Raw genomic sequence first — 27674 nt, 5'->3', positions numbered from 1 at the left:
CCTGGCCCCCCTGCCCCTGCCACCCAGAGCCGCCATGGCCGAGCTGCCGGGGTCGGAGACGCCGGGGGACCCCACGCTGAGCAGCGGGCGCTTCACCATCAGCACGCTGCTGGGGGGCGACGAGGCCCCGCCGCCGGCCGCCTACGACAGCACCCACCCCAGCCACCTGACCCACGGCAGCACCCTGTACATGCGCACCTTCGGCTACAACACCATCGACGTGGTGCCGGCCTACGAGCACTATGCCAACAGCGCCCTGCCCGGCCAGCCCCGCAAGGCCCGGCCCACGCTGGCCGACCTGCACTCCTTCCTCAAGGTAGGCAGCGCCTCGGAGGACTGGCCGCCTCCCTGCTGTGCGGCCTGGCCCGGGCGCCTCGCCTCGCTGAGCCTCGCTCGGCTCTGCCACCCGTGCCACGAGGATGAGGTGACAGCCTGAGCAGGACGCTGAGCACAGGACGGGGAAGGTCCGGGGACCTATAATGTGCATTGCCCGGTCCTTGGCAGCCCAATCACGCAGACGAGGGCTGCCGAGAGAGGGGGTGAGCTCCCCGTCCGTGGAAGCATGCGAGCAGAGGTCGCACACACCTGGAAGAGGCGGCGAGAGGAGGGAGGGGGGGTCTGCAGCGGGGAAGAGCCTCGCTGGGTTTGCTGCCTGGGAGGCTGGGCTGTGGCGGGGAGAGGGGGGAGGGCGGAGGGCAGAGGGTGGGAGCTGCATTGTCCTGGCCCCTGCCTGCCTGCCTCACCGCGGTCTCCGCTGCCAGCAGGAAGGCAGCCACCTGCACGCCCTGGCCTTCGACAGCCGGCCCGGCCACGAGATGACGGACGGGCTGGTGGAGGAGGAGGCGGGCGCCGGCGGAGAGAAGAGCCAGGAGGAGCCCGTGCGCTTCGGCTGGGTCAAGGGGGTGATGGTGAGTGGGCTGTGGCCAGGACGTCCGGGACCGAGGGTGGGGGGGCGGCGCCCCGCCCAGCCCCGGCTCTGACCCTCAGGCCTCAGTCCACCCCGCGCCTCCCTTTCCCCATCCGCACAGTGACCTCACATTTTCTCTGGTTTTGAGCTTCCTGACCTCCGTTTACTGACCTCCAGACGGAGACCTGGCCCTGAGGCAGATCTCCTACAGCCTATTTGCTTGTCCTGTGACCTCGGACACGTGACTTAACCCCGTGTTCCGTTTCTTTATCGGTGAAATAATTAGCATTAAACCTGTTATAATGGATGTGAAGTGTTTGGAGCAATGCCTGCCTGGGAGAGAGTAAAAGAAAGGGCATTTCCCCCTAAAGGCCACCAGAGGGCAGCACCGAACACACAAATCTACACATGAGTTTTCCTCCTGGGCCACGATGGGAAGGGGACAGGCTTGCTGTGTTGTAGGGCACCAGGAAGTCTCCAGACAGCAAAGGGACCCGTGAAGTTGGCGTTGGAAGACACTAGGGAGCCGTATGGAGGGGATGGCATGAGGTGTAAGAGAAAGCTCTAGTCTTGCTCTGGGAGGCGGTGGGCCTGGGTTCTGACCTGAACTCTGCCACAGCTGCCAGTGCTGGCTGTGCCCCGTTTCTCCATCGGACCCGTGAGCACCCCCAGAAGCGCGAATGGAGAGTCTGGATCTCCCTCCCGGACGGTGGAGTCAGTGGAGTGCAGAGCCCCACACCCCAGCCCGTTCAGCAGCTCCGAGCCGATGGAGGGCCTGAGAGCTCTCCCACGTGCCTTGTCCCAACCCAAGACCTGGCCGGGGCAGTACTTTCCACAGGGAGCCTCTGCCTCAGCCGAGGCCTCTGGCTCCGTTTTAAATTTGGAAGCTGAAGTCACAGCAACGCGAGGCCCGGCTTCTGCCTGTATGTGGGGCATTGGCACAGCCGGCACTGGCTCATCTCCCCCTGAATGCCAGAATCTGCAGAACAGCTGGCCCTCGGGGCCATGGCTGGCGCTGCCAGACACAGGATCCTGGGCTTGGGGCAGGAGAGGGTGGTGACGCTGCGGCCCACCCTCAGGCCCCAATGAGAGGGCAGGGAAGCGGCGGGCAGCCCATGCTCCCTGCCCCAGAAACCCAGGAGGGCATTGAGGCGGGTAAAGCAGAGAAAGGACCCCATGTCCCCCAGGCCCAGCTGCCTGATGCGGTGCCATGACTGGGCACAGGGACTTGTGTGTTTGACCTTGGGGTCTCTCCCCCCCCATGGCCTCTGACCCCCCTCTCCTCCCAGATCCGCTGCATGCTCAACATCTGGGGTGTGATCCTCTACCTGCGGCTCCCGTGGATCACGGCGCAGGCGGGCATCGGTGAGTGCCCTTGGCGGGGAGGGGACGGTGCCAGGAACATGGGCCGCAGAGACATGCGGGGACAGAGGGCGGGGGGGGGGGGGGTGGCAGAGGAGCACCGGACACGGAGTCAGCAGGCCCCGGGCTCTTCCCCTGAGCAAGTCTCTCAACCTCCCGGAGCCAATTTCTACTGCAGAGCCTCCGGGTCAGCAGCTCAGAGTCTGCCCAGAGCAGCGTTCAGAGGCCAGCTCTGAGCCGTGCTGTGTGACCTTGGACAAGTGTCTTGGCCTCTCTGAGCCTCGGTTTCCTCACCAGTAAAAGGGGGGGTGGTGACCGTCTCTGCCTCACAGACCTATTGTGGGGTCTCTAAGGTGAGCAGCACGGGACTGGGCACCCAGGGGTGCTTGTCGAATGGTAACTGTTGCCTTATTCTTTATTATTAAAGGAGGGTGCCTTCCCTCCCACGCCCAATGATCCTTTACGTGCTGGCTCAGTGGCCTCCTGATGGAGCAGGGAGGTAGGCAGAGAGCCATTTTCCAGATGAGTAAGCAGGGGCGCAGAGAAAGGAAGTCATTTCAGGCACATGGCCCATCAGTGGGCTGACTCGGGGTTTCTCACGTGGCTCCTTTACCTGGGGAATGCCCCGCCTGAGTGTTGAGGTGACCGAGTCCCCGCCCCCCACCCCCGCAGTCCTGACCTGGATCATCATCCTGCTGTCAGTCATGGTGACCTCCATCACCGGCCTCTCCATCTCGGCCATCTCCACCAACGGCAAGGTCAAGTCAGGTGGGGCCTCCCCTCACCCCCCACTGCCTTTCCCCGCGTCCCCCTCCTGTAGGTCCCCCAGTCTTCACCCGGGAGCGGTGTCCGAACCACTCCCCACCCCCCAACCAACCTGGGGCGCCCGAGGCGGCTCCTTGGGGCTCAGGGCTGGGGAGAGGGAGGCAAGCTCTGCACCCCCCGGGGCGGCCGGGGTCAACTCCCGCACTGTGTCCCTGGAGCCCCGGTCCCCGCGCCCAGCCTCCGCTCTGCCGCCCCGGCCAGCTGACTCCGGGGGGTCGTGGCTCCCGGCCCTGTCCCCCGCAGGCGGCACCTACTTCCTCATCTCCCGGAGCCTGGGCCCGGAGCTCGGCGGCTCCATCGGCCTCATCTTCGCCTTCGCCAACGCGGTGGGGGTGGCCATGCACACGGTGGGCTTCGCGGAGACCGTGCGGGACCTGATCCAGGTGAGGCCCGGCCCCGCCCCGGGCAGAGGGAGCCCCCGCCGCTCTCAGGCTCCCTCACCCCGCACCGGCTGGGCCTTCCTTGGCCCAGTTTGCCCATCGGGGGCCAAGGCCACGGTCTGAGGGCTGTGGGCGAGCGTGGTGAGGCCATCTCCCCGAGTCCCCCTCGGGGCTGCGAGCCGCCTTGAGGGGGCCGCTTGCCCAGGCCCTCGGCCGCCGTCTGGGGGTCTGTGGGCAGGGGTGGGTCGGTGACTTCCTGGGAGAGGTCACCCAGAATGAGACGCCTCGGTGCAGGAGTCTGGGCCGGTGCCCAGCAAGCAGCGGCCTGTCCCCTCCCCCAGGAGTACGGCTCACCCATCGTGGACCCCGTCAACGACATCCGGATCATCGGCGTGGTCACCGTCACCGTGCTGCTGGCCATCTCCCTGGCTGGCATGGAGTGGGAGTCCAAGGTGAGGCCGGGGGTGGGAAAGGGGGCCCTGGGGTGGGAGCAGGGAGCCAGTCCTGCGCCTAGTTCTGCCTCTCCTCCTCCTCCTTTTTCTTCTTCTTCTTCTAATATAAGTTTTTATTGATTTCAGAGAGAGGAAGGGAGAGGAAGAGGAAGAAAGAGTGGGAGAGGGAGAGGGAGAGAGAAACATCAATGGTGCGATAGATCATTGATGGGCTGCCTCCTGCAACCCGGGCGTTGCCCGTGACTAGGAATCGATGGCAGGCCTGGCCGGACCTGGCCCCACCTTCTCTCCTCTCGCCCCCTCGCTGTGACCTCCAGCGACACTGGCCTCAAGTGGCCCCGGGCCCAGTCCCCGCCGCAGCCCTGTTCTCACTCTGGATTCCTGTTCCCACTCTCTCAGCAAGACCAGAGCCTTGTGCGAGCATCAAGTCCTAGAAGAGAGCCTGCAGCGTGATGATGAATGAGTGAATGAGTGAACGAGTGAATGAGTGAGAGAATGAGAGAGAGAGAGAGGGAGAGAGAGAGAGAGGGAGAGAGACAGAGAAAGGGAGGGAGAGAGAGAGAGACCTTGAGCAGGCTCTTCCCGCCGGGGTGCCCTCAAGAGGGGGTTGCCAGGCCCTCTGACCTCTGGGTCCTGTGCCTCCAGGCCCAGGTGCTCTTCTTCATGGTCATCATGGTCTCCTTCGCCAACTACCTGGTGGGGACGCTGATCCCCCCGTCCGAGGAGAAGGCCTCCCGGGGCTTCTTCAGCTACCGGGGTACGTGGGGGCCCCGCCCACGGGCACAGGGACAGGCTATTCTGTGGGCCCCGGGAGGACGGGATCCCGGCTCCATGGCCAGGAGCTGCCACGGGCGTGCCCTCCCTTCCCGGCCGGGCCCAGCGAGGGGGGGAAGCCCTGACTCAGGCCCCGCTCTCCTAGGGGACATCTTTGTCCAGAACTTGGTGCCCGACTGGCGGGGCCCGGACGGCAGCTTCTTCGGGATGTTCTCCATCTTCTTCCCCTCGGCCACCGGCATCCTGGCGGGGGCCAACATCTCCGGGGACCTCAAGGTGAGCAGCACGCCCCCCCTCCTCCTGCCTGGCCCTGCCCTCTCCCCCGGGCACTGAGCTTGGCACCACGGGGCAGACCTTCTACACGCCAGTCCAGCCCAAGACAACTCAGTCCAAGACAATGCCACTCCCTCCGCTCAGTTCTCGGGGTGTCGGTTGGCATCAATGACCCTCGAGGCCTTGAGGGCCACCCCCAAAATGGGCTACGTCCTCCCTCGCTCCTGGGAGTCAGCCTCAGGGGAAGACGGGCCCAGTGCTTCTCCGTGTTGCCCTGTCCCTCCCCCTTCCTTTGCCCCTGCCCTCCGGGACTCCCTACCCTTGTTTCTTTACCTCGCAGAGTCTGTTCCTCTTTCATTGTTTCAAAACAATATTTTTTTTTATTGATTTCTGAGAGAAGCGGAAAGGGAGAGATACAAACATCAATGATGAGAGAGATGCATCAGTTGGTTGCCTCTTGCACGCCCCCCACTGACCAGGGCCAGAGATTGAGCCGGTAACTGAGGTGCGTGCCCTTGACCAGAATCAAACCCAGGACCCTTCAATCCACAGGCCGACGTTCTCTCCGCTGAGCCAAACCAGCTAGAGCTAGTCTGCTCCTCTATTCAGATAACACCTCCATCCTTACCTCTGTCCCAGTGCTGCTGTCAGCACACGGTCCTGGAGCAGCGGTCGGCAAACTGTGGCTCCCAAGCCAAGCTTTGCCGCTCTGCTGACTAATGACCTAGGCTCTCGATTCCAATAATGGCAGGCTGTTGTTGTTCCTTGTGATTAAGCCCCTATCCCGGTGGTCGGCAAACTCATTAGTCAACAGAGCGGCAAACTGGGGCTCACAAGCCGCATGTGGCTCGAGAGCCACAGTTTGCCCACCACTGTCTTAGAGTAAAGCTGTCAGGGCCTATTGTCTGAGGACTGAGGCCCACAGCTGTGTCTGTCCGGCTAACGGTCAGACTCATACAAGGCGCTCAGTGCATGTGTGTTGAGCGATGAGTGGGGAAATGTAGTGAATGAGAGCTGTGAGCGGGTATTTCTTGTTTCCTGCTTCCTGCCGGTGCCTGTGGCTACAGCCGAACATAAAACGGACCAGCCTGGAGCTGGCCAGTGTTTCCATCCCCGCTTTGGGCTCCCGGGCCCTGGGAGAGGTCTCAGCCCTGTGACCTTGGCAGTGGCCTGTCCTGTAAGCCCACAATGCCGAAGTCCCTTCTCCTCTGGGCCCCATCCCGAGCCTCAGACAAGGCCCGGGGCTGGGATCGCTGATGCCGCTCTGCCTCCCTCCCAGGACCCTGCCATCGCCATTCCCAAGGGGACACTCATGGCCATTTTCTGGACCACCATCTCCTACCTGGCCATCTCGGCCACCATCGGTAAGGAGCGCCCAGAGTGCTGGGGAGACGGGGGTCCCAGCATGGGGTTCAGATCTCTATCAGGGAGAGCTGGGCTGGGAGGACTTTGCAACCCCAAGAAGTAGAGGCATAGACCTTATTTTTATTTTATTTTAAAAATATTTTTTTATTGATTTCAGAGAGGAAGGGAGGGGGAGAGAGAGAGAGAGAGAGAGAGAGAGAGAGAGAGAAACATCAATGATGAGAGGGAATCATGGATCGGCTGCCTCCTGCACGCCCCGCTCTGGGGATCAAGCCCAAACCCAGGCCTGTGCCCTGACCGGGAATCGAACCGTGACCTCTCCTGGTTCATAGGTCAGCACTCAATCACTGAGCTACCCTGGCCTGGAGTGGACCTTATTTTGAGGGCACCTGGTGGTGACCAGAACATCTCCATGGCGGGGAGGGCCAGACCAGGGTGTGGAACCCATGTTCCGACGACAGGAAGAGCCGTCATGTTGTGGGCGAGGTGAAGGGGAAGATTTCCATCCGGAGACAAAGCGTAGGACAGCCAGCGAGAAGGCACTAGCCGCGGCAGAGACAGAAGGCGGTGGAGCCGGGCTCTGCGCCAGGCCCGAGCTGCGGTCCCCTGCCTCTCCCGAGACCCCACGGGGGTTCCTGCTTCTCCTGAGGGAAGCTACTCGCCGATGGCGGAGGGAGCGGGCCGGGTCCCAGCGGGCAGGTCTGCAGCCCGGGCCTCCGCTTTGAGGAGGACACTGGGACCTCAGAGAGGTCACCTGAGCGCGCTGGGCTCTGGAGCGAGACAATGAAAGTGCCAAAATAAATAAATAAATAAATGAAAATAAAAAATAAAAGTACCAGTAACACACCTACTTCCCAGGCCTGGGCCTCGCACACAGGGGGTGCTCCTGTGTGTTAGCGACTATCGGTGTCTTCACTATCATCATCATCATTGTTATTATTATTTTTAAATATATTTTATTGATTTTTACAGAGAGGAAGGGAGAGGGATAGAGAGCTAGAAACATCGATGAGAGAGAAACATCCATCAGCTGCCTCCTGCACACCCCTTACTGGGGATGTGCCCCAACCAAGGTACATGCCCTTGACCGGAATCGAACCCGGGACCTTTCAGTCCACAGGCTGACGCTCTGTCCACTGAGCCACACCGATTCGGGCTATTATTATTGTATTATTATTACATTGTCCTATCACACCGGCAGCATCCCCTTCTCTGCAGAGTGGCCAGCGTTTTAGGGGTGGGACGGAGGAGAGCAGAGGGAAGGGAGCAGCCCTCCCCAGGCCCTCCTCCCTCCTCAGGCTCCTGCGTGGTCCGTGACGCCTCCGGGAACCTCAACGACACGGTGACCCCGGGCCTGGGCGGCTGCGAGGGGCTGGCCTGTGGCTACGGCTGGAACTTCACCGAGTGCGCCCAGCAGCAGAACTGCCACTACGGCCTCATCAACTACTACCAGGTGCCCGCCAGCCGGGGGGCCACCCCCTGGGCAGACATGGTTTGGAGGGGCTGGGCCCAAGCATGGGGGGAAAGAAGTTTGGGCTCAGTCCCCGCCCGGGTGGCCACTGGGACCCCGGGGGAGGGCTGTGGACTCCGATGGAGGCGTCGGGGCCCAGCCCTCGTGAGAAGAGGAGGCTGGGGTGCCCCAGATGGGGGCTCCAGGCCCGTCCCCCCACCAGGCCTGCCCTGAACCCCACGTCTCCGCAGACGATGAGCATGGTCTCCGGCTTCGCACCCCTGATCACGGCCGGCATCTTCGGGGCCACCCTGTCCTCCGCCCTGGCCTGCCTGGTCTCGGCCGCCAAGGTCTTCCAGGTGAGCGGGGGGAGGAGGCTGGTCGGTGCCCTGCAGCCCAGGAGCAGGGTCCCTGGGGGATGCCCCAGAGGCCGGGCGCTGACAGGTGACAGGCCTCTGGACTGGAGTGAAGGGGCCGGCGAGCCAGCTCTGCAGGAAGCAGCGCCCTCCTGTGGGGGTTGCGTTTCCCGCCCCCAAACTCCCCCTTGTGCAGCCTGGCACTCTGTCTGCCATCCCTGCCATCTCACTGCATGCCATGCCACCCACCCTCTCATCTTTCCTGTTCGCTGTCTTCCTGGGGAGCGGGGAGGGCAGGGTGGGGCCACCCCTTTAACAGAAGCCAGGTCCGGAGGGAGCAGGCAGCCCGGGTCCCGGGGCTGCAGGGGGGAGGCAGGAGAGGAGGGAAGGAGGGTCCCGGCCGGCCGGCCGCAGGCTGAGGCGTGCCCTGTGCCCGCAGTGCCTGTGCGAGGACCAGCTGTACCCCCTGATCGGCTTCTTCGGCAAGGGCTATGGCAAGAACAAGGAGCCGGTCCGCGGCTACCTGCTGGCCTACGCCATCGCCGTGGCCTTCATCATCATCGGTGAGCGGCCGCCCGGGGCCCGCTGGCCACGGGGCTCGGCTCCTGTCCCCGCTGCTCATCCATGTGCACCGCACCCTGCCGGCCGGGCAGGGGTCCGTGTGAGAAACATGGGTGCATTGGCTGTGCCCTGAGGGGTCCCCCCGGAGCCCACCCTGATTGGGATCTGATGCCCTTTGATCTGAGGGGTCTGAGACGGGACCTCAAAGGCTCTGGGGCGAGGCTCCTGCGGCTACTCAGGGGGTTCCTATGCGGATGGGGTGCTTGTCTTGTTTGGGGGTCCCTGGAAGCAGGACAAGCATTCCCAGGGGTGCCCGGGGAGGCGGGGGGCAGGTCTTGAGCAGCTTCCGCTGTTAGGGGGACGGTGATACGGTCTCAGGGTTTCAGATCGAATGTATTTCTTACCGTAATCTGTGGTCCCACAGCCACGGTGACGGCCCCTGTCCCCCGGTCGCCCCATCTCAGGGTGGGGTCCACGCTCATGTCGCTCTCTGTCTCCTTAAAAGCCGGCACATGTCAGTTTACAGGACATGGGCCCTCTGAGCTTCGCCGAAGGCTGGGCCCATTGCACAGACGAGAAGGCGGAGGCTCGCTGAGCCTCGGAGGCTGTCTGGGGTGCCCCACACGGGGAGGGTGGTGCCAGCTGGCTCCTTGGGCAGAGTTGCCCACAGGCTGACCTCTCTCTCTCCCCCTCCCTGGGTCCCTGAAGCCGAGCTCAACACCATCGCCCCCATCATCTCCAACTTCTTCCTGTGCTCCTACGCCCTCATCAACTTCAGCTGCTTCCACGCCTCCATCACCAACTCACCCGGTGAGCAGCCCCCTCCCTCCGGCGGGGCCGCACTCAGGGCTCCGGGGATGAAGCGGGGAGGGGGTGACGGGAGGCATGGACACCGGTGGGCAGAGCCAGGCCCCCTCTCAAACCCAAACCAACCAAAGGCACCATTTATTTATGTATTTATTTATTTATTTAAATATATTTTTATTGATTTCAGAGAGGAAGGGAGGGTGAGAGAGAGAGAAACATCCGTGATGAGAGAGCATCAGTGATCGGCTGCCTCCTGCACACCCCCTATGGGGATCGAGCCCAAAACCTGGGCATGTGCCCTTGACTGGAATTGAACCTGGGACCCTCAACTGTCGCTCGTACCCCTGGGTGGGCTGCAGTGTGGAGCCTGGCAGAGTCTATTCCCCTCGGCTCGGCCCACCCGCAGGAGCTGTGCTGTTGCTGATGCCGATGTCTCGTGGCCGTCGGGGGCCGGAGCTGGCTGCCTCCTCCTCTGTGTCGCCTGTTGAGGGGGCAGAACACCAGCCAAGAAGGGCGTGGGGAGCCGAAACCGGTGTGGCTCAGTGGATAGAGCATCGGCCTGCTGACTGAGGGGTCCCGGGTTTGATTCCGGTCAAGGGCATGTACCTGGGTTGGAAAGTCCCGATTTTTGGAAAATTAGCCAAAAGTGGGATGTCTGGTCACCTTACTAATGGGAAGTGTGCAGGTGGCAGCTGATCGGTGTTTCTCTCTCATCAATGTTTCTAGCTCTCTCCCTTCCTCTCTGTAGAAAATCAATAAAATATATTTTAAAAAAAGAAGGGTGAGGGGTCCTCCCGTGCCCCCAGGCTTAGCCCCAGGAGGCCGGGTGGGAGGGTGGGCACAGCCTGGGACCCCGGCTCTGGGCCCTGCTGGCATTGCCACCCAGGCCTGCCCTGCAGCATCCAGCATGCCCCCTGACCCGCGTGCCCCCCAGGGTGGCGGCCCTCCTTCCGGTACTACAGCAAGTGGGCGGCGCTGTTCGGGGCGGTCATCTCCGTGGTCATCATGTTCCTGCTCACCTGGTGGGCGGCCCTCATCGCCATCGGTGTGGTCCTCTTCCTGCTGCTCTACGTCATCTACAAGAAGCCAGGTGCCCGTGGGGCTGCCAGGGCCCAGGGTGCCCCCACTCCTGCCCCGAGGCCACCCACAGGCTGTCCGGCCCTCAGCCCCGCTAACGGCCCTGCCCCGGGCTCCCGGCTCCCGTGGCGGGGGGCGGGGGGGCCTATGGGACTGTGCCCTCTGGGAGCCCACACCTTGCTCTATCCCTCCCCTGGGCACCCAGGACCCCGCGGGCCGGGCCCATCCTCCTGAGGGGCCCCCTGGTGTGCACGCTAGGCCCGTGGCCGTGTGCAGGGGTGTCTGCGAGCAGGCAGGGATGCTGGGGTGACAGCCACCTGGGGGAGGGGCAGGGCTCCGGAGAAACCTAGAATTCTACCTCTGAGCGTGGCCTTCAGGCCGTGCCAAGGTCTGTTTGTCAAGGGAGGGCACCATTGGACAGAGTTTAGTACCCTGATGGATAACAGGCAGCCGTACGATGTGTGTGCAAAGGTTAAGAATGGGTGCCAGGCAGCCCTGCTCCCCTGGGTGCTGGGTCCTAAAGAATGCCTCCCCCCCCCCACCCGTGGTTCTGATCTCACACCCTTCCCCCCAGAGGTGAACTGGGGCTCCTCCGTGCAGGCCGGCTCCTACAACATGGCCCTGAGCTACTCCGTCGGCCTCAACGAGGTGGAGGAGCACATCAAGAACTACCGGTGAGCAGGCGGGCACCCGGGACCCGCCACGTGCCCCCCCTGGGGGTCAGGGCGAGATTGACATCGCCAACCAAGGGGACCCAGCGAGAGGGTGGCCTTCTGAACCTCAGAAGCTGCTCTGAGGGCTCTGTCAGGGCGACGGGCGGGGAATGTCCACACAGGATTGGAGAGGCTGACGGACCAGCCTCTTCATAGCTGGGTCCCTCCTCAGGGTCGAGCATCCTGCCCCCAGAACCCTGTCCCCACCTCCTTCCCGCCAGATCATCATGCTATCATCATGCTATCGTCATGCCAATGATCGGTTCTATTTATGTTGATTCGCTGCACAAGTGCCCTATGCCGCCCCACACAGCGTCTGGGGCATGTGGAATGACTAACCCCATTCACGGACGAGAATATGAGGCACCGAGAGGTTAGGTAACTGGCCCCAGGTCACACAGCGGAACGGCCAATTTTATCTGAGTCTGGTAGCGGCCCTTGACCATGACCCTGGGCTGCCTCTGGACTCAGAGGCTGAGCCACCCACTCAGGGGATGACCCAGGGAGCTGGTACGTGACAGACTTCCCCACTCCATCTTTTTATTTTATTTTATTTTTAATCCTCACTTGAGGGAATGTGCTTATTTTTAAAAAATATATATATTTTATTGATTTTTTACAGAGAGGAAGGGAGAGAGATAGAGAGTTAGAGACATCCATCAGCTGCCTCCTGCACAGCCCCCACTGGGTACATGCAACCAAGGTACATGCCCTTGACCGGAATCGAACCTGGGACCCTTCAGTCCGCAGACCGACGCTCTATCCACTGAGCCAAACCGGTCAGGGCCCCACTCCGTCTTTGTTCTCCCACCGCCACGCTGGGCTGGCAGGAGCACGGGGGTGTGGGGGTGGGGGTGGGAAGGGGGGTAGTCACAGGGCGGTTTGCCAAGTGGAGGGTTTGGTGGCGGAGCAGGAAGGACAGAGGAGACCAGGGTGGTGGCCGCCACGTTATCTGTCATAGCCCGGGAGGTGAGGCCAGTGTGCGGGCCCCCCGGAGGCCACACGGCGGTTCCAGGCGGGGAGGCCAGCAGGTGGTGGCAATCCGGGCCCCCCGTGGCCTCTGTCCCGGTGGCTCAGCCCTTTCCCCTCCCGCTCCTCAGCCCCCAGTGCCTGGTGCTCACAGGGCCCCCCAACTTCCGCCCGGCCCTGGTGGACTTCGTGGGCACCTTCACGCGGAACCTCAGCCTGATGGTGTGCGGCCACGTGCTCATCGTGAGTGCCCCCTGGAGGCGGGCTGGGGGGCTGTGCTCCTCCAGGGGCCTGGGGCGAGGTGTCCACCCCGGGACACCCCCTCCCCCTCCTTCCCTCCCCCACATCCCGCCCAGCGGGCAGCCTCCGGGGCAGGACAGGGGCTGGCCAGGGGGCAAAGGCAGTTCCTGAGGTCACCCTCCATCCCCCCCCCCCCACCAGGGACCCCGCAAACAGAGGATGCCGGAGCTCCGGGCCATCGCCAACGGGCACACCAAGTGGTTGAACAAGAGGAGGATCAAGGCCTTCTACTCGGACGTCATCGCCGAGGACCTGCGCAGCGGTGTGCAGGTCCTCATGCAGGTGCGCGGGCGCGGGGTGCGCGGGCGCAGGGCATCCCGGGGGCGGGCTGGAGACCCCGTGGCTGCAACAGGAACCCCAACTTCCTTGTCCTGGGACCCTCTTGATTATGTGTGTGTTGTTTTTTTTTGTTTGTTTTTTTTTAACATTTTATTGATTTTTTACAGAGAGAAAGGGAGAGGGATAGAGAATTAGAAACATCGATGAGAGAGAATCATCGATCAGCTGCCTCCTGCACACCCCTTAATGGGGATGTGCCCGCAACCAAGGAACATTGAGTCCACAGGCCGACGCTCTATCCACTGAGTCAAACTGGTCAGAGCTCCCTTTCATAGTTTTAAAGATTTCTCAAAATTAAAAAACAAACAAAACAAAACAAAACAAAACAGAAACAAATATATAGGATCTCCTTTTGGGGTTATGCCACCAAATTATACACTTTAAAATGATTAATTTTATTATCTGAATTTCACCTTGAAATGTTATATAATATTTTAAACATTAAATAAAAAGCAGGGAACCACCCTAACCAGTTTGGCTCAGTGGATAGAGCATCAGCCTGGGGACTCAAGGTTCCAGGTTCGATTCCGGTCAAGGGCCTGTACCTTGGTTGCAGGCACATACCCAGTGGGGAGTGTGCAGGAGGCAGCTGATTGATGTTTCTCTCTCATCAATATTTCTAGCTCTCTATCTCTCTCTCCCCTTCTCTCTGTAAAAAGTAAAAAACAAAAAGCAAAAAACAAACCAGGGAACTATCAAAGACGCATGGATTAGATGACCCAGGAGTATGCCAAGCTTGGCATCCTAGGTCTGGTCCCTTATGACGAGGAATAATTCGGGGGAGAAGCGGGCGCGGGGATAACCCAGAACAACGGGGGCGGTCCAGGCACCAGCCGGGCGTGGACAGGCCGCCGGGATGGCGCTGGCGGTCACTCTGCCTTCTCAGAGTGTGTCCAGGCAGATGGGACCCTGGACAAGGGGTATATTTCCTGGTCCTTGGCCACGTGGTGGAGAGAGCAGCCGGGCCCAGAGCCCCACCCTAGTCACGGCCCAGGCCCCGGGGGCGTGCGGCCTGACCCCCCGCCTCGTCCCTCCCTCCCCGTCGCAGGCCGTGGGTCTGGGCAGGATGAGGCCCAACATCCTGGTGGTCGGGTTCAAGACCAACTGGCAGTCGGCTCACCCGGCCGCGGTGGAGGACTACATCGGCATCCTGCAGTGAGTGCGGCCGGGGGGAGGTGGCCGAGGCCTGTCCCTTTGGGCCGTGGGGTTTCTGAGCCTCCGGAAGTGGGGGTTCAAAGCTGAGAAGGGGGTTCAGCCGGTAACACAGAGAGCAAAGCGGCCTGGGTGTGGGCTCCGGGGGCAGTGGGAACGGTGGCTAGCTGGAGACCATCTCCTGGCTCCGGTCCATTGTGCCCAGGAGGAAGCACGGCCGGCGTGGCCAGCTCTCCCAGTTCTAGGGAGAAGCTGGAGCTGTGGGTGTTCAGGGGAAGCCTTGTGCCCGCCTGGGAGCAGCTTGAGGAACGCGAGATGGCACCTGGGATTGGCGGCGAAGCCAGGCCTCTGGAGGCGGCAGCCTGGGAATGGATGGGGTGGGGGCGGGTTAACGCTGTGCAGGGCCCAGGAAGTGCCGTCTGAGGGGCTTTCCGGCACCGATGGGGTGCCGAGAGGCGGTGTGCAGTCCTGGGCAGCCTGCGCCCAGGTCTGCCGAGAGCCAGCTGCAGCCTCTGAGCCGGGCCCTCAGCTGCCTCTCAGGGTGACAGCGGGAGGGGGGAAGCCTGCTCTCTGCTCCCCCAGAGTCCAACCCCTGGGAGGTCCCTGTCCCAGAGACCAGCAGTCAGAGGAGCCCGGGCGGGCGGGGCTCAGCCTGTGAGATAAGCCCTAATGGGGGGTTCTGGGGCCGTGTCCACCTGCACTAAGTGTCCATGATCCATATGGACAAGCCCTTCTTTCGTGTGTGAGCGTGGCGGGGTACTCCCCCAAACTCGGCTTTGTGGCTGTGAAATGAGGTAATACCCACCCCACCAACACACACCTCTGTTGCCAGAACCCTGGGGATTATTCAAACGTATCAGGAGGACAGGGCGTGGCTCGAAGCCTGCTCTGACTCGGTTTCCCCCTGAGCACAGGGTCCCCCTGAGCACAGTGCACGCACCACAGAGCAGAGGGTCCCAGGGACCCTCCAGGCTGCCTGCACATTGCACAGATGGGGAGACTGAGGCCCAGAGAGGAGAAGGGGATGGTGGGAGGCCGGCCAGCTCCAGGCCTCTGGTTTTTTGGGGGCCGGGGGACCGGGACCGCAGGAGCCTAACCCCACCCCCTCTCTTCCCAGCGATGCCTTTGATTTCAACTACGGCGTGTGCGTCATGAGGATGCGCGAGGGGCTCAACATCTCAGAGGTGATGCAGGCCCACAGTGAGTGCACCCGCCAAACACCGGAACAACGTCCCGGAAAATTCTAGAACCCGATTTTTTTTAAGTGGTGGTGGGAAGAACGAGGAACGTGAGTTAGGAAAGAAGGCCACAGACTCCTAGAACGTCGCTTTTCACGGTCCCTTCGAGCTGATTGGGTTTGCAAACGGAGACACGGAGGCCAGAGAGGGGCGGGGTCTGTTCAAGGTCACGCTTCCCTCTGGGGGCGGCCAGGCCTCGGAGCTGCCTGGGCCCGGTCAGCGCTCAGTGACCCGGGGGGCTAGGAAGGACCTGGTGGAGGGGACCCCGACAGAGGGGAATGCCCAGGTGGACACCGGAATAGGAAAACACACACGAGGGCGTGGACACTGGACGTGTTGGTCTCCAAGGCGATCGCTGGGCACAGAGTAGGCACGTGCTTAGCGTTTAGAGTCACGTATGAATGTGCAGACTCTGAGTTCATGGGAAAGAAAGGACATGCATGAACACAAATGGGGGCCAAGCAGCCTCTCTGATGGGGGGGGCTGTCTTCTGCTGAGCAGGGGCCCTGGGGGGAGGCGCTCCCGGGTCTGGGGTCCCCACCACCAGGACTGCAGGGCGGGGGCCTGTCTGAGGGACAGAGCCAGCGGGTGGGGCTGGAGCGAGAAAAGTCAGGTCGAATCCGTGGAAGGTGGGGGGTCAGGACTTGCTTCCTTGCCAAAGGGGGAGGAAAAACAGGGCGTCCAGGCGAGGACAGTGGGGAACAAGCTGCCGTCCCTCTCTTACAGTTAACCCCGTGTTTGACCCGGCCGAGGACGGCAAGGACGCCAGCGCCGGCAGGGCCCGGCCATCCGTCTCCGGCACACGTCAGTCCCGCCCGCTCAGGCTCAGGGTCCCCCCCACTCGGGTGGCAGCTGGGGCGGGGGGGTCCGCAGGGGAGCTTGGTCAAGGGCGGGGGCCCTGAGATCTCTGGGGTCGGGTAACTGAGGGGTGGGGTGGGGTGGGCGGTATTGATGACTGCCGACCTGTCTGGGCATCTGGGAACTGTGGGAACCCACCCAGCAGGCCCTGGGGCCTGTGTCCCGCCCCTCAAGTCTCTCTGGCCATGCTCAGATGTCAGGGGGGGGGCAGGGTTCTCCCTCAGTCTCCCCCCCACTCCCACGCCACACTCTGGGAGGCAGGGGAGCCCCAGTGCAGGAGCTGGGCATCCTGTGGGCATCTGGGAGGGGCCATGGGTGCTCTGAGTCACCCCTCCCAGGCATGCCCTCAGCCGTGCACAGCCCCGGGACAGCCAGTGCACTGCCCAGGGCAGCCGGCGGCGGCAGGCAGACATGGTGTGAGTGAGCCGCCCCGGTGACCGCCCTCCGCTCCCCTCAGTGGACCCCGAGGCCCTGGTGCGGGAGGAGCAGGCCAGCACCATCTTCCAGTCAGAGCAGGGCAAGAAGACCATCGACATCTACTGGCTGTTCGACGACGGAGGTGCGCACACACACTCACACTCACACACACACTCACACCCACACACACTCACACCCACACACACACACCACACACATACACACCCACACCCACACCACACATACACACTCACATACATACACACACACACTCTCACACTTCACACGCATACTCACACACACACTCTCTCACACACACACACACACATATACACACACACACACTCACACACTCATACACACCACACCCACACCACACATACACACTCACATACATACACACACACACTCTCACACTTCACACGCACACTCACATACACACTTTCTCTCACACACATACATATACACACACACCACACTCACACACACACACACTCACACACACCACACACATACACACCCACACACACACCACACATGCACACTCACATACATACACACTCACACTCACACACACACTCACACACACACACACTCACACACACCACACACATACACACCCACACCCACACCACACATACACACTCACATACATACACACACACACTCTCACACTTCACACGCATACTCACACACACACTTTCTCTCACACACACACACATATACACACACACCACACTCACACACACACACACTCACACACCACTCACACACACACACACACACACACACACACACACACGTGTTCTCCCTGGCCATCTTCCCTCCGCAGCCCTCTGTCTTGGCCTGCCCTGTGTGCCACCCGGTTTACTCCAGCACGCCCATTATGCAGATGGGCAAACTGAGGCCTGGAGAAGGGAATTGGTGAGAACCCAGAGGGAGCTCCGCCCTGAGAGCATTTTCCCTCTTGCTTCCCGGGACCCTCCTTGCCAGGCCTCACCCTCCTCATCCCCTACCTCCTGAGCCGCAAGAAGAGATGGAGCAAATGCCGGATCCGAGTGTTCGTGGGCGGCCAGATCAACAGGATGGACCAGGAGAGGAAGGCGTGAGTGGGGAGCTGACTCTGCGGACGGGCTCTTTGCTCGGGGACCTATGCTTACCTCCTTCCTGAGTCAGAGAGGGGGGCCTGGCTGGGGGGCTTGGCGGGAGCTGGCATCCAGAGAGAACTTGGTGACACTGGGTTTTATTGGTCACATCTTTGATCAAATTAAAATGGGAGGTGTGCCAGCCCAGAGCGGTCACAGGTACTGCTCAATTGCTTTTCCCTGCCACTCGTCATGAGCTGGCCTGCCTTATCAGAATTCATCCATCGCCTGCCCCCACCCCCGCCCCCTGCTCAGGTTAGAATGTGAACTCCATGAGGGCAGGATTTGTGTTGTTTTGCTCACTGCTGTGTGGAATGAATAGATACATTAAAAAATATTTCTATATTATATAAAAATAAAAAAAAAATCTGCGTCTTCCCCGGGCATGGCTCAGCGGTTGAGCGGAGGCCTAGGAACCAGGAGGTCACCGTTCCATTCCCGGTCAGGGCACACGCTGGGATCGCAGGCTCCATCCCTGTGTGGGCGCGCAGGAGGCAGCCGACCGAGGATTCTCTCATCATGGATGTTTCTTTTTCTCTCCCTCTCCCTCTTTCTGAAAGCAGTAAAAAGAAATTTATATGTATTTTTAAAAATCTCCATCTTCCAGGATCATTTCTCTTCTGAGCAAGTTCCGACTGGGATTCCAGGAAGTTCACATCCTCCCGGACATCAACCAGAAGCCGCGGGCTGAGCAGTGAGTCCTCTGGGGGCCGGGAGTGGGGGGTGGGGGGTGGGGGGGTCCAGGCAGAAGGGCCGGCTGGTGCCCTGCGGCCCCTCCACAATCGCCCCTTTCTCTCCCGGGAGCACGGCAGGGGCGCTGTCCTCCCCACCTAGCCTGGGCTCATGGGACAGAAGAGGGGTTTGCAGGTGTTTATTTTCCGGTTTGCCTCCTTCCTTCTCTTACTGGAGCTCTGGTCTCTGCCAGAGGCTCACCTGGCGGAGGCCACCGGGGCGAGGCCCCGAAAGCTGCCGCTGGCGCTTTTCTGAGCCAGTGGGGTTTTTGTTTTGTTTTTCTATTTTTATTGATTTTTTTTAAATTTTTGTATTGATTTTTTTAGAGAGAGGAAGAGAGAGGAACAGAGAGCTAGAAACATCGATGAAAGAAAAACATCGATCAGCTGCCTCTTGCACACCCCCCACTGGGGATGTGCCCGCAACCAAGGTACATGCCCCCGACCGGAATCGAACCTGGGACCTTTCAGTCCGCAGGCCGACGCTCTATCCACTGAGCCACACCGGTTTTGGCTTTTTTGTGTGTGTGTGTGTGTGTGTGTGTGTGTGTGTGTGTTTTGTTACTTCTCACCCGAGGGTATTTTCCCATTGGTTTTTAGAGAGAGTGGAAGAGAGAGAGGGAAAGAGAGAGAACTATCGACGTGAGAGAAACACACGGATCGGTTGCCTCTAGCAGGTGCCCCACCAGGGCCCGGGGGCCAGGGGCCCTGTGAGCTCCTCCTGGTGCGTGGAGAGCAGGCCTCTCACCCGGCCCCCCTGCCCGCCCGCCCTGCCCCAGCACCAAGCGCTTCGAGGACATGGTGGCGCCCTTCCGCCTCAACGACGGCTTCAAGGACGAGGCCACGGTGGCCGAGCTGCGGCGCGACTGCCCCTGGAAGATCTCGGACGAGGAGATGAACAAGAACCGGGTCAAGGTAGGGAAGGGGTGCGGAGGGAGGAGGGCCTCGCGGAGGGAGCAGGGGGGCGGGGGCAGGCGTTCTCCCCGGTCGGGAGGGACCCTGGGCCCGGGCCTCCTGAGCCTCCTAACGCCCTCCCCGCGCCCAGTCCCTGCGGCAGGTGCGGCTGAACGAGATCCTGCTGGACTACTCCCGGGACGCCGCCCTCGTGGTCATGTGAGTGGCCGAGGGGGGCCTGGCGCCCAGCGTGGCGGCTGGGAGGGGGGCCCTGCTGGGACCGGAGCTTCCTTCCCCCGTGAGGCCGGAGGGAGGGCCGTGTCTGCCCCGTGGTGCCCTGAAACAGAAGTTTTCACTTCACAGGGCGGAGTCTTTTTTTTTTTTTTTTTTTTTTTTTTTTAAAGCATTTGTTGAGCCATTGCTAGGGGAAAAAAAAAAAAAAAAAAAAAAGCAGAAGCCCGGCTGGCATGACTCAGTGTTGAGCGTTGACCTAGGAACCAGGAGGTCCCAGTTCGATTCCCGGTCAGGGCACAGGCCCGGGTTGTGGGGCTCCCGCCCCAGTGTGGGGCGTGCAGGAGGCGGCCCATCGCTGATTCTCTCTCATCGTTGATATTCCGGCCTCTCCCTCCCTCTCCCTCCCTCTCTGAAATCAATAAAAATATACTTTAAAAAATAAGGAAGGGGGGAAAGGAGAAAAGGAGAAAGAACCAGGTACTGGAAAGAAAGGAAGGAGGAAGGAAGGAAGGAGAAAGGATGGGAGGGAGGGAGAGAGGATCAGGTCCTGGGGCAGGGAGTCTAAACCCCGTGGCTGCGTCTGGGGAAAAGCCAGCATGCCCGCTCCTGGAGTTGAGCGTCTTATGCCCCAAACAGAGGGACGAGCTCTGGGCGGCTCTGACGGCAGCGAGGTGGCCACGGGGTCCTCAGAAACACGTGTCCGCGCCTGAGGGCTGGCCGTGGGCAGAGGTGGGGCGTCCACGTGTGAATAAGCAGAGGCTCCTGGCATTGGTGGCGCCTGGCCGCTCCCCCTTTTAGGTAAAGGTGGACCTGCCACCTGGCAGGCAGCGGACATTCACACACTCACTCACACACACACACACACACACACACACACACACACATATACAGACACAGACACACACATATACAGACACACACACAGAGACACACAGACACACACACACACACACACACACACACAGAGACACACACAGATACACACGCGAGCGCGTGCACACGCGCACAAACACACATGCATATGTACGCGCACACGCACACGCGCGCACAGGCACACCACGCGCACAGACACACGTGCATATGTACACACAAACATACACGCAAGGCACGCGCGCGTGCATGCACACACACACACATGCACACACACACGCAGGGTGTGCCGGCTCCTGCTGGTTTTGCCCGGCAGTTGTTAACTGACTCACCCGCCCCTCGCACCTCCCCCTCCCCCTCTGGCCTGCCGTCCTGTACTTTGGGGCGGCCGGTGGCTCAGGACGGGCCGTGCCAGCTGGCCTGGCCACAGGCTGCCCTGCCCCCGGCCTCCCTGCCGCCCCCCACCCTGCTCTTCCCTGCCTCCCCGCCTCTTCCTGCCAAACTCCTCTTGGCAAAGGGACCCAGGTCATTCGAGGGAAATCGATCCCTGCCTGTTTGGGAATCACCCAGCCCTCCTGGCCAGCTGGCCACCCCCAACTGGTGTCAGTGCCAAGTCTGGGCCGCGGGAGCCGAGGCCGCCCCAGCCCACGGCCCGGGCTCCGAGCCGGCCAGCCCTCAGCTGCCATGGCCGCTGCCCGTGGCCAGTAACGCGCCGCCTCCGGGGGGCACCGGCCTGGGCTGAGTAAGTGGGAGGTGACAGTGGCACAGAGAGGGTCTCACGGTGGCCTTACTCTCTCGGAGGACGAGGTGGCCAGCGATGACCCCCAACCCCCACCCCCAGCCGTGCTCAGAGGCTATACTGGCTGCCCCCTGGGGCTCCGGCAGGCCAGCCCGCAGCCTGAGGAACCTGTTTTCCCACCTGAAGCCAGGCTCACGGGCTCCGGGCTCCGTGGGTGAGGCCTGATGCAAAATGACAACTCGGGGGCCCTCTGCTCAGAACCGACCCGGACTCTCAGGATGGTGTCAGGGGCGTGAAGCCCAGCGTGAGCCCCTCTGAAGCACAGGCTGTGCAAAGGGGCAGTCTGCAGGCCCGGGCGCTGGCTCGCCTGGCACCTCCCGGGGGCTCTTAGGGAGATGGATGCTTTTGTACAAAGAAGATGCTTCCTTTAACGAGGACGCGTGCTGGGCTTACGGCCAAGCCTCTGGCCGGCGGGTCCCCAGAGAACGTCCCCAGGGCAGGGTTGGCCTGGGTCCGTGGTCGGCAAACTCCTGCATCAGCAGAGCCACGTATCAACAGCACAACGATGGACATTTCTTTGGAGAGCCACGTATTTTTAAGAGTCTCATGCTCTACCGACTGAGCTAGTTGGGCACTTCGAGAGCCACATTTTTTAAAAGTAAACTTCTTCTAACGCCACTTCTTCAACGTAGACTCGCCCAGGCCGTGGTATTTTGTGGAAGAGCCGCACTCCAGGGGCCGAAGAGCCGCATGTGGCTCGAGAGCCGCCGTTTGCCGACCAGGGGCCTGGTTGGAGCCTTAGTGCGAGGCGGTGGGACTGGCTTCATGCTGGGACGGCTCCCTGAAGTCTCCTTGGGTGTGGTGGCTGGCGGGTGCCCCCTGGGGTGCGTGGGCATGCCCCCCCCCCCCCGGACTGCCACCCCTGTTCAGAGATCAGGCTTGTGCTTGTCTCTGCCACCGGCCCCCTGTGTGGCCCAGCGCACACAGCCCTCCTTCTCTGAGCTTCAGTTTCCCCGATTTTAGAAAGGACTGACACAGAATGACCTCCAAGGTTCTCTTCCACGCTGGCCTGTGATGGTTTTAGGCTAATTTGCCACCTGCTGGCACCGCTGCCCTCCTACGCCTCCCTCACCTGCCAGGCCTCACGGGGAAAGCCATGCCCTGCCCGCCAGCCTTGGTGGGATTGGCCGGTACAAACAACACGGAGTCCAGTGGCCTTAGAGCAGCCGCCTGCACACAGCGTCCCTCCCCACGGCGGCAGCTCCAGCTGCTGCGCCAGGGGCCGGCCGTCGGCGGCCGGGCCAGCTCCTCCGGACCAGCACGCAGCTGCATTTTTTGCATCACTAATCTCCAGCCCGGACTGCCGCCCCACTTTCCGGGGCCTGGAGAATGGCCAGTTCCTCCATTCCTTCCAGAAGCCCGCATTCCCCAGAAATTCTGAGGAAACAGAAGTCCCCCCAAGCCCCAGGAACACGATAATCCCGTTTCCCAGCGTCCTCAGACCCAGGGCGCCGTGCTCCAGAGCGGGGCCGAGGCCGAATCTGGTTGTTGGCTGCCTCCAGGTCAGCCGTTTATCTGATTGTGGCTGCGTCTCAGTTCCACTTACCCTGCGCCGAACCAGCTGTAACCAGCCAGCAAGCTCTCCCGGATCCACAACCTCATCTCCGGCCAAATTTGGGGGTCTAGGCCCTTCTTTTTTCCTATAAAGACTCCCTCCTCAAAGCCAAATAGTGATCATCAAAATCACAAGCAGCAGGCAATGATTGAGCCTGTCAGACACTCACGGTAGTGGGCCTGATTAATTTTCAAAACTCTGTGGAGCGGCTCTATTTTAACCCCCACACACACAGGCTCAGTACCTTAAGTGTCTGACAGGCTCAATCATAAGCACACACGTGCACACACACACAGACGCACAGAAACACACAGAGAGACACACACACAGGCACACAGGCACACACACACAGGCACAGAGACACACACACACACACACACACACACACACGAACGCACACACTTTAGAAATGAGGACATTGAGCCTCAGAGAAGTTGAGCAGCTCGCCCGGGGCCTCACAGCTGTGCTGGGGGTTGGGCTTTGAGCTGGGACAGGGCTCTGACGCAGGCTCACCGGTTTTGCATGTACGTTAGCTCCGAGGCGGCCTTTCTTTTTGGCTAAGAGACGCAGTTCTGAACAAAAAGTCCCTGACCCGGAATGGCTTTTTCCCTAAAGATTAGTAGCTTACCGCACCCACCCCCTGTGAGCCGGATTAGCCTGTCCGGGACCGGTGCCGGCCCCCCAGGAGTGAGGGGGGTCCCGGCCCTGAGACGCAGCCACCGGCCCGTGTTGTCTCTGAAGTTCGTGCCTGAAAGTGATACGATCACCCCCAGAGGGCTTTTTCGGCCTTTGGCATAACGTGAATCAGGAAGTTCGGTTTCAATATGCCCACTTCCCCCTCCCCGGAGAGTCACCGGTCACAGACTCGCCCCCACAAACGTGACTAAATGTCCTTGTGCCCCTGCCTTCCCCAGTCCTGCGACCTTGCGTTTTAAAAGAGGGTAGTGTCCAAAGTGAAGCTTTATTTTTATTTTTTTATTGATTTCAGAGACGAAGGGAGAGAGAGTGTGTGTGTGTGTGTGTGTGTGTGTGTGTGTATGTGTGTGTGTGTGTGTGTGTGTGAGAGAGAGAGAGAGAGAGAGAGAGAGAGAGAGAGGGAAACATCATTGATGAGAGATAATCATTAACGATGAGAGACAATCATTGGCAGGCCTCCTCCTGCCCGCCCCCCACAACAGGCCTGCAACCCGGGCTGTGCCCTGACCGGGAGTCGAACGGGGACCTCCTGGTTTATAGGTCGATGCTCAACCCCTGAGCCACGCCAGCCGGGCCCAGGTGAAGCCTTTGAGGGTGGAATTTTAAATTAGGGGCAGCTGTGTAGGGGCCTCGATTTCCCTTCCCAGCGGAAGTGGGGGGTGAAGGGAGCAGGGACAGCTGGGGTGGGCCGTCCCAGGACCCTGGATCAAGTCCCAGCTGTGCCTCTCACCAGCCTGGTCCGGAACAACAAGCGACAAGGACAGCTGCTGGTGGGATGGACGCTGCCGAGGTGCCCTCCGTGTGCCGGTCTTCCTCGGGGCTCACAGACGCCCCGGAGGGAGCTATGTGTGTCCTCGCTCGAGGGCAGAGAGCGAGCCGTCTGTGAAAGCCACAAGGCTTCTCTGAGGCCGGCGTCACTCGGCCCCGGACCTTCCGCCTGGTGTCCCCGGCTTTGGGCCCTGCTTCCCCGCCCCCCCCCCGGGTTGTTTTGAGGTTCAGCTGAAACAAAACCTGCAGGTGTGCAGCCCCATGTGAGGTGCTGGGCCCCACTTCCTGTCACCCGGCCGGCTTCTCCCAGCGCGGAGGGCAGGGCAGCTGCGCATCGGGACGCCCTCTTGGAATCTCAGGACGGGAAAGAAGTCCCCGCCCGGAACAGCCAGGAGACTAGTGCTCTCTAGCCTCCCGGCAGCGAGTTGCCTGCACAGCATTGCGATTTGGACCAGGGACCCTCCCGGGCCTCACCTATGGGGCAGGACAAGGACATGCGTGTGAAGGTGCCGTGTTGTGGCCACGTGTGGGTGCGTGGCTGGAGAGGCAAGGCTGGCCTGACGGGAGTGGCCTGAGAGGGGTGAGATCACCCACTGGACATCCCAACTGACCAGACCGTGGTCTAGGCGCAGGAGAAAGGGCAGTGAATAGGACAGACCCGCCTGCTCATGAGTGAACATCCATTCTGGTGTGGAGAGACCATGAATGAATGAATGAATGAATGAATGAATAGAGGGTTTTGAGAGTGTGAAGTGCTGTGGAGACAATGACACAGGGTGATGTGATAGAGATGGGAGAGCTACTCTGCAGGGGATTGGGGAAGCAGGTGCACTTGAGCCAGGATCTCAATGATTCAAAGGAGCCAACCAGAGAAAGAGCTGGGGCGCTGCCTGCCTGGTGGCGAGAGCAGCAGGTGCAAAGGCCCTGGGGCAGGCTCCCAGGGGTGATAAGAAAGCCTCCGTGCTCTAGGGCTGGGAGCGAGGCTGAGGGTGGGAGGAGGTAAGATCTGGGAGGCTGGTGGGGACCGGACCATGGTGCCTTACAGGCCCTGGCTTCACTCAGAAATGCCCCCGGCCGGAAGTATGCTTAGAGTCCTGCTTCTAGGGCGGGTGACAGGTCCCTCTGGGGGTGGCTGGGAGAAGGGCTTGGAAGGGGTCACTGCACAGAGTTGCCGCTCACAAAGCCTGCCTCTGCCCTGCCCTCAGCACCTTGCCCATCGGGAGGAAGGGGAAGTGCCCGAGCTCGCTGTACATGGCCTGGCTGGAGACGCTGTCCCAGGACCTCCGCCCGCCCGTCATCCTGATCCGGGGGAACCAGGAGAACGTGCTCACCTTCTACTGCCAGTGACTCCCGGCGTGGCCACGCCTGCCCCGGCTGAGGGGGCCCGGCCGCCCACCTCGCCACGGACGAGGCCCCCCGTGCTCCGCCCACCCGAGGATCTGACCGAAGACGCTGCGGGTTTCCCAGCTTTGCCGGACCCCACTCCCCTCGGACCTGGCCTCCGGCTTCGCTTTAGGGGCCGGAGGAGGAGCCTCGGAAGCTGGGGGGGGGGGGGTTCCTCTGGTGGATCCATCATCCTGTTAAGTCCTTTTGATTTTGATGACAGCGAATTAAGATTCCATCTTTGATTCAGAGACAAGTCTGAGTCAGCGTGTTGGCTGTTTGTGCAGACGCTTCCATGCGTGCCTCCTCCAGGGTCAGGAGAAGGGGGACCCTCCCCCCCCATCCCATCCACCATACACACACAGGAGCCTGAGGGATGCAGGGATCCTGGAACCTCCATACTAATGCGAATTTCTTTTTAAAAAAATATTTTTTTTTATTGATTTTTTTTACAGAGATGAAGGGAGAGGGATAGAGTTAGAAACATCGATGAGAGAGAAACATCAATCAGCTGCCTCCTGAACACCCCCCCCCCCGGGGATGTGCCCACAGCCAAGGTACATGCCCTTGACCGGAACCCTGGGACCCCTCAGTCCACAGGCTGGCGCGCTATCCACTGAGCCACACCGGTTTCGGCCTAATGCGAATTTCTTTAACCGCCTCTCACCCCCTGAGCTTTCCATAACCATGTGTCCTCGGTGTTTTGCCTGCCTCTCTGGGAGAGCGGGGGCTTTCAAACGGCTCAGGGCTGCAGCCCACAGGGAGGAATGTATTTTACGCCCAGCCTCGCTTGGGTAGTTTGCACACTTATCCGCACTCAGGCGACACACGGATACGTGCTGCTCTCATCTTCTTCTCCTCTGACTGGGGGTTGCCGTCCACGCATGAGTGTGGCACCCACTGGTGGGGGTGGACCCCGGTTTGGGAAACAGCGCAGACCTTCCTCTGTGCCCTGAGGTTTTCCGACAAAAGCTGACATGAGAGAGGTTAGGAGGGCCCTTCTCGTCCTCACCCCCCAGGGGAGAAAGGAGAACTAACCAATAACGCTGGAGGAGGCGTATTAGAGGGGGAGGGCACGTATCCAGGGAGGGGAGGGATTTAGGGAGTCTGGTGCCAGGATGTCAGCTTTTAGATTTGGTCTGGGATGGAGGATGGAGGGTTGGTTAGGGATGCAGGTATTTTTTTTTTGGGGGGGGGGGTTAGGAGTGGAGAAGCAGAGCTGGGGGCGGGGGGGGGGGTGCATGATTGGACAAAGGATCAGAAAGGTGCCCATAAGGTCCAAGGTCGGGGGAGGGGGTGGGAGGAGGAGCCACTGGGAAGAGGTGGCGCCGTGCATTGTGGGTGGTGGTAGAATGGGGGTTGGAGTTGAGAACCAGGGAAAGATGGGCCTTGTTCATGGGAAGGTGTTGGGTTCCCCGGATGGAACACCCCGGGAATGCTTGCACCAACCCAGCTCGGATGCAGGAGCAGAAGGAAGGTGAAGAGACTCCAGTGCTGGTGGGTGAGGCTCCCACAAGGCGCCTCCATTCTGGGCGAACGGGTGCAGCGTGGAGCGAGCTGTCGGTGGACGCGCCTGGCTGGGCCTTTTCCAGGAGACGGGGGTGGGGGTGTGTGAGGGGGGGCGTGGCAGAGGAACAAAGTGTCTGAAAGACGAAATAGAGAAGGCTGGAGACCGGGATGCCAGGACACAGGCTTTATTGAAGAGAAGAGTACCATTGCCGGCTGCTGAGAGAGAGAGAGAGAGAGAGAGAGAGAGAGAGAGAGAGAGAGAGAGAGAAAGAGAGAGAGAGAGAGAGAGAGAGAGAGAGAGAGAGAGAGAGAGCAGAAGAGAGCGAGGGCCGGGACATCTGGTCACCTTACCTTAAAAGTAAGGTTTTGAACAATTTGTCCCGCGTCCCACCGTGTTTTACAAAAGTAACACCGTGGGACGCGAGGCCAATTGTTCAAAATCGGGACTGTCCCGCCAAAAGCGGGGCGTCTGGTCACCTTATTTTAAGGGGAGGTTAGGGGCCGGGGGCTTAGGG

The 27674-nt window shown here is 60.9% G+C and overlaps 1 protein-coding gene across 2 annotated transcripts; it reads left to right on the top strand.

Annotated features, from left to right (window-relative positions):
• SLC12A3 (solute carrier family 12 member 3) lies at positions 1-25990 on the top strand. Of its 2 annotated transcripts, none has more exons than XM_036440569.2 (26): positions 1-316; positions 765-908; positions 2197-2272; positions 2942-3037; positions 3338-3477; positions 3816-3926; positions 4572-4683; positions 4846-4976; positions 6253-6337; positions 7637-7791; positions 8040-8147; positions 8584-8707; positions 9414-9515; positions 10447-10602; positions 11164-11263; positions 12403-12514; positions 12713-12853; positions 13959-14065; positions 15180-15262; positions 16027-16104; positions 16616-16717; positions 17569-17680; positions 18328-18414; positions 19231-19366; positions 19497-19564; positions 25473-25990. In XM_036440569.2, exons 1-26 carry the CDS (start codon positions 35-37, stop codon positions 25612-25614), a joined length of 3090 nt encoding a protein of 1029 aa, XP_036296462.2. In that variant the 5' UTR covers positions 1-34; the 3' UTR covers positions 25615-25990. The 2 variants fall into 2 exon arrangements, with proteins under 2 accessions (XP_036296462.2, XP_036296461.2); XM_036440568.2 differs by having other exon boundaries at positions 762-908.
• Positions 25991-27674: the final 1684 nt, after the last annotated feature.

Source organism: Pipistrellus kuhlii, unplaced genomic scaffold (assembly GCF_014108245.1).
Source record: "Pipistrellus kuhlii isolate mPipKuh1 unplaced genomic scaffold, mPipKuh1.p scaffold_m20_p_17, whole genome shotgun sequence".
NCBI classification, from domain to species: Eukaryota; Metazoa; Chordata; class Mammalia; order Chiroptera; family Vespertilionidae; genus Pipistrellus; species Pipistrellus kuhlii.
The sequence above is the reverse complement of the archived record's forward strand: the minus strand, read 5'-3'. Positions and strand labels throughout refer to the sequence as shown.